Source organism: Lepisma saccharinum, chromosome 6 (genome assembly GCF_977018435.1).
Source record: "Lepisma saccharinum chromosome 6, izLepSacc3.1, whole genome shotgun sequence".
NCBI lineage: Eukaryota > Metazoa > Arthropoda > Insecta > Zygentoma > Lepismatidae > Lepisma > Lepisma saccharinum.
Genome location: NC_139234.1, coordinates 26,172,670 through 26,184,497, shown reverse-complemented (window position 1 = coordinate 26,184,497; position 11,828 = coordinate 26,172,670). Strand labels below are relative to the sequence as shown.

General features: G+C 36.0%; 1 protein-coding gene across 4 annotated transcripts in view; it reads right to left on the bottom strand.

Moving 5' to 3' along the window:
• Nucleotides 1-604: 604 nt before the first annotated feature.
• The window catches only part of Sox102F (transcription factor Sox102F), a 599,620-nt gene continuing 588,396 nt past the window's right edge, over nt 605-11,828 (bottom strand). For all 4 annotated transcript variants that reach the window (XM_083123658.1, XM_083123661.1, XM_083123659.1 and 1 more), the window contains 2 exons: nt 9,523-9,690; nt 605-6,352 (listed from right to left, as the gene is read on the bottom strand). In XM_083123658.1, coding sequence (XP_082979784.1) covers nt 5,778-6,352; nt 9,523-9,690 — 743 coding nt within the window. In that variant the 3' untranslated portion in view covers nt 605-5,777. The remainder of the gene's footprint in view (nt 6,353-9,522; nt 9,691-11,828) is intronic.

The window sequence follows — 11,828 nt, the reverse complement described above, 5'->3', positions numbered from 1 at the left end:
TGCACATCACGCTACGACGTCAGGGGTCCCGGGTTCTTTGATTTGATTTGATTTAGTTTATTTTACTTCGCGTTTTGTGCCTCCTGGCTAATTTGCGAAGATGGGGATAAGTGATGAAATGATGAAATTGATGAATGGACATTCACAAACAACCAAGCCCGACCGGGATTCGAACCCGGGACCCTTGGCGTTGCAGCACGATGTGCTAACCACTCGGCCACAGGGTCGGGCAGGGTCCCGGGTTCGAAAAGATACACAAGTGCGTACTGTACGTTCTTACAATACTGTAAAAAATGTACCGACATGCTGTGTAGTTACATAATTGTAATCTCTGCTATGCTTATTGCGACTGTATCGCAATTTTATTCATGTACATACATGCATTAGTACTCTGCATTATAAGTAATGCGAAATCTAAATCTGTCTTTCCATTATTTCCTGCAGCGCTCTATACTGTATTTAAAGTCAACCCTGTATAAGAAGGAAAACTGTTTAAGACGGAAAATTTTGCTCGGAACCATCATGTTCTGGGATAGACAGGTTTTACTGTATAAAAAAATGCATCATTTATATCATCAAAACTTTCTTTTATTACTTCTACAAGTTGAACATTAAAACAGTGATAACTTAGTGAAAAGATACAATCAACTCTGTTTTGTTTCTATGGGTTGCAGGATGCAATATTCATGACAATAGAAAAAATCCACAGAAAGAAAGCCTGGAACACAAATATTCTTTTAAAATTCTTTAGTTAACATGATGTGTAAATTTAAACAATTATATTCAAGTCTTTTGGTCTCTTTTCACATCTCACACAAGTTTTACACAAGCTAGGAAGCAACTCCTTCCAAAATCCTCACATATATGCTATACAGTTTAAAATACAACCAAAGAATGTATTAAATATGATTGTGAATGTACAAATTTACATGGAAGGTATTTTTTTCGAACATATACCAAAGAGAAAAGAGTAAATATTACATCATTTCCAGAAATATTTCATTTATTAGCATTCATAATTTAAACATGCTTAGTTTTGGTTGTAGCAAATGCTCGCACAAATGTGTGTTCCTATTTGAAAAAGCAGTAAAAATAAATAATTCTATTCAATTCAGATCAAATTCATTTTTCTCTGAATCTTTTTTATGTTGTTCTGCCGTAAATGTGCTTCTTTGGGGAGCAGCCATAACATACGTTCAAAGCTTTAATTCTGAATTTTGAATGTAAATTGCCTGCAGTTATATACACATATGTGGAAATGTTGATAGATGCAAATTATTGGAACGATCAAGGTAATAACAATTAACATTCTTTCTATAAGTGTACAGCTTTAAAGAAAATAAGCAAGTCTCCCTCCTCCCCACCCCCTTTCTCCTACCTTCCCAAAGTGTTGAAAACTAATGCAACTAGCATCATCTGAGAAGAAAATTTAAAATATTTTTGTAGACATTTTCATGTGCTGCAATACTGAACATTACAAGATTTTGAAGACAATTTTATTCAGGGATCTTTTTAACCTTTAGCTTTCAACTTTTAACATGATAAATCTGTAAATACTGTGTTTTGTATTTTAATTGTTAAGTTGTATAAATGCTCAATGACGTTTGGCTCAACAGTGCACCTGTCTCTGTAATGGCCTCTTTTTCAATGATGCTCATTTTGTGAATTCTGAGCTATTCAATCTGTATATAAGTCCTCTTGGAGCAATGTGCTGTTGTCTGTGCTTACACATGCACATGTAATTCCCAGTTGAGTTTAAAACTTGTAGTCTTTGACGTTTTGTGCATTATGTGGAAAAGAACATTGCTGAATATATGGATGGTTTTATAAAAATAAATTCTGAACTGATGAAAGATCTTCAGACTAAAACTATTTTCTTATTTGTTGTCACTTCTCTGCCTGCACAGGCTAATACACACAAGAAGAACACACATGTCTCAAACCCAGAACCTCATGGCCAAAGCTAGAGTCAATTACAGTATTTATAATAGTAGTTAAAATTCTGTGGTGTAACATCTCTTTGAGGACCACAGCCTGCCAAGTGGCCTTCAGTGCATCACGTGTGGTGAATATATAGACCCATCATCCCAGTTTTCAGACTTTAGAGACCAGATTACGCAACTGTTGCTTTCAATAGCTTGCAAATTGTACTCACAATGCTAGATCAAAATCTAGAGTTTCTCCCAGTGATCAAACCTGGAGCTGCTCGCATCAAAGACAAGAGCATTAACCATTTGGCTATGCAAACATTTTTTTTTAGAAAGCCACTGCAGAGACAAGCTAAAAATCCTGCTGAAACATAATGTGGCCTATTTTAATTTTCCCCATGTATTATAAACAGAAATAGTAACACATCTTTTTTCCCTCTTTGAATGTACATCGAAAGACCTCAAGTGTATTTTTCATGCTTGGGTTAAGTAATCAAAATGTAATAATACAGTGAACACTTCAAAACTAAAAAGTTCAGGATTTTGATTGTTTTTTTTTTCCTGTTGAGAATTAACTTATAGTAAATCTCTTCTACCTATTGATCCAAAGATTTTGTGAATTAGAAAAAAAAAGTATATCAATGATGTAATATTCTCTTTTCTCCTTACAGCAGAAAGCAGCACAGTAAATTTTGATATGTCAACTGATGTTCCTTCATTATTAATTTCAATAAATAGTAAGGGATTATTTCTTATTCTGGACAGATGTTTCAAGCATAGCCATGAACAAAAGTAGATTATCAATAAGAAAGATTCATGTACAAATTAAGATTGATTTTTTTAACAGACATGATACACCATTAGTTGCACCAGTTTCTTAACATAAGGTTGTCCATTCATTCGAACTCTATAAAATAATATAATTGTGTTAGCAATTTTCAGTTCATTGGTGTCACTCACTTGGAGAAAAAATTGTACTCAAAATGTAATTTCAAACGAGTTATAATAATAATTTTGAACATTATTTTATAATCTTAAGAAAATAGTGATATTTTAGAAAAGTAATTAAATGCAAGAATGTTTCTTTACATTAAAATATATTTTCCAGAGTGCTCGAAGTGGAGGGAACATGTGTAGATGCTATCTCCTCCAGTTAAGAAAAAATCCCCACAGCTAGGATAATTTGCATAAGCATCCCCCAACTTACTGCATTGTCTCCATGTTGCTCCATACAAACACCCCACTCCTATCCAATCTCGACAGTTAAGAATTTCCACTTCAAACACTGTTTCCGATATTCACAATCTCTTCCATATTTTGGCATAATACATACTTAACAAAATAACAGATATGTGTACTCCGAATTTAAGATATTTTCTCCAGAGCGAGATATACATTTAGTATAGCTTTATGCGAGTTTCAAAAGTTTTAAATGTATTCAAAGTATTTCAAAGTTTGAAATAAGCACTACATGTATTCTCTGTACATGATATTCCCATCGCAATTTATACATTTCAGATAAAATTAGTGAAAGAAACACCAATAGTTTCAAAATATCTGATATCCAAAAGTTAGAGATGTGGCAACTAATGGTGTATTTATAGTTTGAAAAGTAGAAAGTAAGAAAGTGGAAGTTTAGTACTGATATTTGATTTCAAGCTACCTGTGTGCTTTCGTCCAATGTTAATATTTACTATTATTAAATATTTCAACACAAAAAATAACTTATGTATTGTATCTCAGCATAAGCACTGTAGTCATAAAAAATGCAAAATACAAACCTTCAAACAAATAATTTTCTGTAACTACAGATCATTCTCCCAAAGCACAAAAGAACATACAACTTGATAATTTTTAATAAATCAAACTTTAAACGAAAAAAAATATCACAACAAATTTCCTTATTTAAAATTTTGCATTCAACAAATCCAATGCACACAAACTGTCATGTATTTTCAACTGGGAGAATTGCAACCATGTGTAAAAAAAAACAAAGGCATCATAATTTCTATTTACCGAATTGCAAATCATATATTTATAACAACATTATATGGCATGGTTGAGAAGCTACATTATGTTCACTGGCTCCATCTATGATTATATATGTACATACTGCCTTGGTACATCACAGACTAGTTACCTTCTTAAAACGTTGAGCATAACAATTACCTACACTACCCTGACAACATACATTTATACAGCACTATGAGAAATGTCTTTCTCCATCTACAATATTTAAGGTTTAAAAAAATATGCTTACAACATTGCTGTGATCAGAAATTAGACCACAGCTGTTGTATTGTCAAGAAATATATAACGAAATACCAGACTTGCTCAGGTATAAAGGAGGAAGGGGAAGATAGGGGAGGGGAACAAAGCATAACAGCAGCTAGAATATAACAAATAAATTTGGCACATATTGAAATGCAATGCAACTCTTGAGAATAAAGAAAGCCTTATGGCTCTATTTTATTAACATACTAAAAATAAATAACTACACACAGAATAAAAGTGATGGAATCTCATGTTTTGCAGAAGTTATGTGCACAAACATGTGATACTGTACATTTAAGACGCGAGACCAGTACTTGCCACATATGCATACATTCATCCTTTTTTTTTTTTAATATGGAAAAAGAACATTTTTTAAATATTCTTTCTTCGAAATTGCATGATACCTGTAACGTTTGCCACCAAAATACATTTTCACAAAACTCTCTTTCTTAAGTACTATCTAAAGAACATTGCAATATAAGAGTTTCGACTCCATAAAGAGAGGGGAAAAATGGCACAGATTTAAACAGGCTCTTTCACTGGCATGAGGCTCTTTGTGTAGAACCCAACCAGGCAAGATCTACAGTATGAATGATATATACGCGTGTGTATATTTATATATATGGATCTAGACTTCACTTACAACAAACAAACAAACAAATGTATACACATATTTTACAAAGCATTCTCATGTTTTTGATCTCTCTTGAACATGACATTTCCCTTTGCTATAACTTTTATGCTGTTCTGTGTATCGATCCTTTTATCAAAACACGTAAGGTTTTGTAATGCATATTAATAAACATTAAGACAAGTACATCCTGCTTGTAAATTTTTGGAAATGATCAACTGCTACGCATGTGACCTTGATAAGATACTGTGCCCCCATGTATATGTTTTGCATACGAAGATGATTATTTTTGATCATATTTTATGCATTACACACTGTAAGACCAACATGGAATAGTGTTTGGGAAAACCTAACACACCCACTCAGAATGTTAATATCTTTTCACATCTTCTGGTAAACCAGATATAACATTAATAAATTTACAACATACTGGGAAAAGTCACAGTGTTTACACTTGGTGAACAATTCGTTAATACAATGATAAATGTACCACAATATGGTACAGATATTACATTCTTCTTTGTACTGTTCCGTTGCACATATTTTGTTCACTGACTGAGAAGCGTCCACATCTGGGTCATTTTATGTATTTCGTTTATCATGCCGTGCACCACGACAAATATTAAGTACACTAAGTGTGTGTGGAGATCATTTAGCTTCGACAACGTGCGAAGCAAAATCTGAAAGAGACATAAACAAGAAACTTGGCACATACTACACAGTTCATTTTAGTGCTAAGTCACTTTTTTTTAAAACTGAGACTTGCTAAAACACATTTTTTTACAACGAGAATATGCTGACATAAGTTTTCGACATGGATGGTGTATTATTAATAATTTACAACAATCATTATGCACACACACACACACGCACACCCACACAGGAAAACTCACACTTTCCTTTTCTCTGATCAGATCAAAGAGTACTTAGTGCCTGAAGTCTCTTCAACTACGATAGTCATCCTGTTTAGGGCTTGACGATTCGTACGGAGAGTTCATCGACTGGTTATCCGGAGAGAAATTCAGTCCTTCGCTTGAGGACAGAGCATCCGAATAAAACAGAGATGACGCTTGCTCTGCACCATGACTTCCTCCTGCATCACTGCCACTTCCATTACCTGATGCACTGCCGTTGACCAATCCGGTTGGCCCGTGGCTCGTGGACAGCAGAGGCGATACTGAAGTCGATGGCGGTGCACCTGTGTGCGAAACAAGACTTGACAGGTCTCCAGAAGATGACACCGGCGGCAGTGCAGATGCCAAGCTGGTTGGCAAGAATGTCGGGAGATCTCCCATGCCACTATCACGGCACCATAGCTGTCGCATTTCCTGTCGGCGTTGTCGCATCAGAGATTTATATTCAGATATCCTCATCTTCTTCCCATCTACAATGCACGTTCGCTTTGGTCTTGGTCTGTATCGATAATCTGGATGTTTCTCCATATGAAGTTTTGATAATCGAGACTGCTCCTCATAATATGGCTGCTTTTCTGAATTTGTCATGGCCTTCCACCTAGCACCTATGGAAAGAAGAAGTTAAGTATTATGATAAATATGCAACAACTATTTGCAGTTGTATCACAGTGAAAAGAAACCCAAAGCAGGTTTAAAAATTAGGAAATTATATTAACTATACTTAAAAAATTCTCAAATTTGTCAGAGAAAATAAATTTGAATTATATCTATTCGGATCTGTATTTTTATTTTTATTATGATGATTGAGTACCCTATGTAAATACTGAATGGGTGAGAATCAGTGCTTGAAATGGAAAATGTTAGCTGGGGGGGGGGGGAGTGTTTGGTCCAGCCTTGGGGTGAGCTGGGGGGATGTTCCTATGGTGTAACATGGTGACAGTGAGACAGTCATCTACCCGGAAGATTATAGGTAGGAATTTTTCTGGTAAAGTCTCTGCATAGAATGCTCTGGAGCTCACCTCACGTGGCAGGGTGGGTGCATTGATTGCATTACCTCCACTGTTTCTCAGTTGGGAGTATATGTTATGCCATATGTGTGTTTAGAAGAGCTTTCAGACTGATGGGACAAGTGACATGCTGCAAGCGACACTTGTCACTTGGAAATAAACCTTAAAAAATAAATGAAACCTTTCCACTGAAGTGGCAATAATCTGCACGTCTCATGTCACTTATGTATCACTCTGACTGGAACCTTTCTCTCAATAGTGCATATTGTGTCCCCCTCAGTCTTGGTCACGCATGCACAGGGAATGCTTTTTAACAAGACTGGAGGGGTGCGTGACACTTGTTACTTCAGTCTGGGAGCTCCCTAAGGCCTGGTGCAGGACACAGGGGACAACTTTATCTTTACATTATAGATACAGGAAACAAAATAAGTAGCTGTCATAATTCAGATAGCAGAACGATATTTGATTATCTTATCAGGCAAGCTAAGATGAAAAATAAAAGTGGTACAAGAATTTAGGCAAAGCTTCATCGCCATAGACAGAAAAGCTTTTGGGGAGGGTTCACCCATAATTGATCCTATAGTTAACAGTATTATATATAGTTACTCGCTACTCAAGCATGTGTTTTATGAGACCCAATACAGGTAAAATCCAGTGCACAAAGTAAAATATGCTGTTGCCAGTTAAGAACATTTTCATAGTGCATCCCTCAGTTTGAATAATTTGCACAAGCATCCCACCCCACCTACTGCACTGTCTCCATGTTCCCCATACAATGATTATCCTCCTCCCATTGACGTCTGCAGGATTTTCTCCAGGAGAGGCAAGCAGGGTATTTTTTCCAGGAAAAGGCAAGCAAGGCATTTTCTTCCCTAATATTGTTGCTCCTGTCAAAAATCACTCCTTCAGGTTGTTATGTTTCTACAACTCGACTAAGCATCCCTCCTTCTATGAAGTATTGCTTTGAGCATTGGTTAAATATATACCGGGTGGTCCAAAAGTCCCGGAACGGTCACATATCGTGAGAAATACACAGCGAATCGGAAAACGAAAAAATGCGTGTTTAATAAGTGAAAGAAAGCTATTCAATGATATCACATGCGAAACTGTGAAATTTTAAATGGAAACAATTACGAATGGAGATATGGCGATTTTAAATTTTCGCCAAAAAAGGGGGGGGGCTTCCATATACTCTATTGAAAGGTCTTGACGTGCAGATTCCGAATCTACAATCGCTTTCACTCTAGCTCAATTAGGGGCAGAGCGTCCCTTTCAAAATTTTATGGGTTTTGTAAAATTTTCACTTTTTTTGTTGGTTGTTGTTGTTGTTGTTGTTGTTGTTGTTGCAAAAATTTAAAATCGCCATATCTCCATTCCTAATTGAGCTGGGAGGATGGTTGATAGCTCGTTGGACTCAGAAGGAAGTCCTCTTTCCGATTCTACAATACAAAATGGGGGTTTCCATTTAAAATTTCACAGTTGCTCCCCGCCCCACCACCAGGAGGCGGGGGTGGGAAATCAAGTGTGATATTATTGAATAGCTTTCTTTCACTTATTAAACACACACTTTTTCGTTTTCCGATTCGATGTGTATTTCTCACCATAAGTGACCGTTCCGGGACTTTTGGACCACCCGGTATACTACACCAGCAGGCTACAAGCCAGAGGTTCAAACTCTTGTTAAGGGAAATAAAACATCTTAACCAACAGAAGAAACAATGTAAAGGTCAGAAAGGAAATTTTTGGGCACTCATAATGGAATTTTCAGTGTGAATCAGCGACAACACTGGGAAAAGGATGGCAACTGGTAGGTGGTCACGGGTTTGCTGTGATTCCAAGATTAAGATTGTTTCTCAAGGTTTCAAGGATTTCAAACATTTGAAAATTCTGGCTTTATCATCTTAAGGAACGGTTCTGTAGGGATTGTCTTCCTGTTGTATTTCATTAAAACGTTGGACAAGCAATTGAGTATTAGAAAATGAGTAGCGGAATTCGGTCTGAATCCAACATACATGTACCATGGGCGTCACCAGAAATTTTTGCAAGAGGGGGGGGGCAAATGAAAAAGTTGAATAGTAGAAGAATAAAAAGTATTATTATCACGGTTATAAATGTTATTATACAATAATAAATATTATAAACTAATAAAAATAAATTTTATTCGAAATAATAATTATTATTAATTTCCATTATTATTATTATTATGTAAATGGGGAGACTCGATCCACCAAACGAGTGAATACCAGCACAACTATTTTCCATTATTTATTTTGCATTTTATGCAGTTAGTATCTGAAACGCATTTTGATATTAAATTTCGCATGTTTCGTTCAAGAAAAGGCTTTAAATGTTAGGGGTATTTTTTTTTCATAAAGTTAGTTGTGTGACCTCTCTCACCTACAACTGTAATTATTAGAATTTTGAAAACTGTGGAACCATTTGTTCTTTGAATGAAATGGTAGAATATAACCTTGTTCCTATATTTTTCACTCAATGATTTCCAACCAATGCATTTTTACTTTGATTATTCTGTTGGAATGCTAACTAAATGAACTTTATTTCTGTTCTTAACAATGAGAATAACAAACTTTCGGCTTGTATCTTTAAATGAACAATGTCAATTTCCAGGGGGTTCGACCCCCCCCCCCCTCCCGACGCCCATGACATGTACCAAAAGTTTCTGGTGGATTGAATCCTAAGAATCCCCTCCACTCTAGATTTGTTCATTATTTTAACTGTCTTGATGCTCCTAGGAGCAAAATACTCACCTAAGATTTTGGAAATGTTGGAGTTGTGCATGTCTGGACAAGCTTTAAGTATTTTTCTTCTCTCGTCCTTGGCCCATACCATGAAAGCATTCATTGGTCTCTTGATGTGAGGTTTGCTTTCTGCCTCTCTCTTCTGCTGACGAACAATCTTCGCTCCATAAACTTTGCCTGAAATTAGAAGGTAAAATTTCACTCCATTTGCTGACTTCGTGGCATCGCAGGGCATTCTAGAATTATACTACACAATACATATAATATATATCAATGTTTCCAAATTATCGAAGTATATTTAACTAATGTTTTAGTAAAATTATTAACTTATTGGCATGTTGACAAATTTTATGACTTCATTAGTAACAGGCTTACTTCCGGTTTTCTAGCCAAAGGGAAATGGCAACAAATTACATGATTGTATTAATTTCACGCCACTTTCATTTTGCAAATTTTGATGCACCCAACCGCATGGGCATGTAACCCGAGACGAGTTTTCAAACTTTGAGTTGAGACGAGAAGGATGCAAGGTTAGGTAAAACCGAGACGAGAACGAGTGAAGCTTCTGTAAAACCGAGACGAGAACGAGTGAAGCTTCTGTAAAACCGAGACGAGAACGAGTGAAAATTCTGTAAAATCGAGACGAGAACGAGTGAAAATTCTGTAAAATCGAGACGAGAACGAGTCAAAATTCTGTAAAATCGAGACGAGAACGAGTCAAAATTCTGTAAAATCGAGACGAGAACGAGTCAAAATTCTGTAAAATCGAGACGAGAACGAGTCAAAATTCTGTAAAATCGAGACGAGAACGAGTCAAAATTCTGTAAAATAGAGACGAGAACGAGTCAAAATTCTGTAAAATTCAGACGAGAACGAGTCAAAATTCTGTAAAATAGAGACGAGAACGCGGCAGGTCTTTATAAAAATCAAGACAATAACGAGACGGGTATATGTAAAATCGAATCGAGTCTTTGGACCAACGTCGATTTAATTTACTGAACTCGTAGTTCCAACAGAAACGGCGGAAAACATCAGAATAAGAAGAGGGCCAACTTTACATTCAGATACCGGAAAGTAAAAGCGGAGTTGACCCAGCCTTAGTGCAGTAATGTCTGTGCCCTGCAACCAGCAATGACTGTTAAATTGAAAGTAATAGCTCGACCTATGCATAGTAAAAAGCGAGAAGTATATATTCTGTTATTCTTATTAAATATATACTTTGGCAGGTATTTACTGGGCTATTTCGGCAGCACAAAGTTTGTAAAAATTGCAATTCAAATAAACCCAGTAACCGGACAAAGTGAAGCACTAGTATTATGGACGAGTGTGATTTTTCTTGACAAAATGTATGGTCATGCATTTATTTTTAACACTCTTCATTCCAGCTTGATAAATAACATCCCGAAATATGTTCTTCTTCAACATGAACCACATCAATTAAAACACACAAAATATACATTATACTTTGACGTAAATTATAAAAATAAAACTATTTTGTTTTTTACTTGGTATCCACTTGCTACAATAGCAGTTGATATATCTTGTGTAGAAAATGGACTGAAATAAATATATAAAAAAATATCAAATTAGCAAAATAAACATTAGCTATCAAACGATCGTGAATACTACCTAGACATAGATGTATAGCTAGTAACTATATCGAAGTCCATTGCAAACATCGATGTAAGACTATTGCAAGCTGCAATAACGGTAATTCAAGTTTAATCGGGATTATCGATCTTTCAGAATAACAGATCACACCCAAACATATGATACAAATGTCTACTATTACCTCATGGCGTGTTAATGCCACGGACAAATCGAGTCACTTATTAACAAGATACCGAACAAGCCTGCGAGTGCAAACGTGGTACGATAAAATGTGTAGTGAATGAAGGCGTAAAACCGACTGAAATTCATGGAAGACATCAAGCACAGTTCGGTGATGGGAATCTTATCAGCATCAAAACATTCGAAAGGTGTAAACGGTTTAAAGACTGCCGTGCATCAGTGCAAGATGATACCGGCCTAGGTGGATCGGAGACCATTGAAGTCGTGAACATTCTGCGGGTGGAACGTCAAATCCTCGAAAATTGACGGATAACATTCAGGTTTGATTGATTGAGCTGTTGTTGTAAGTACTCTTTATGCACAGTAAGGCTAATTGGGACTGAACCTATAGTTTGAAGTGGGATCCGAACCACTATGTGCTTCCACCGGGTATCGAACTCGGGACCCCTTGATTACAAGCATACATTCAGGAAAAATAAGCTTCTTTCTAAGGTTCGTATTGTTGAAACGAGATGCCAATCACA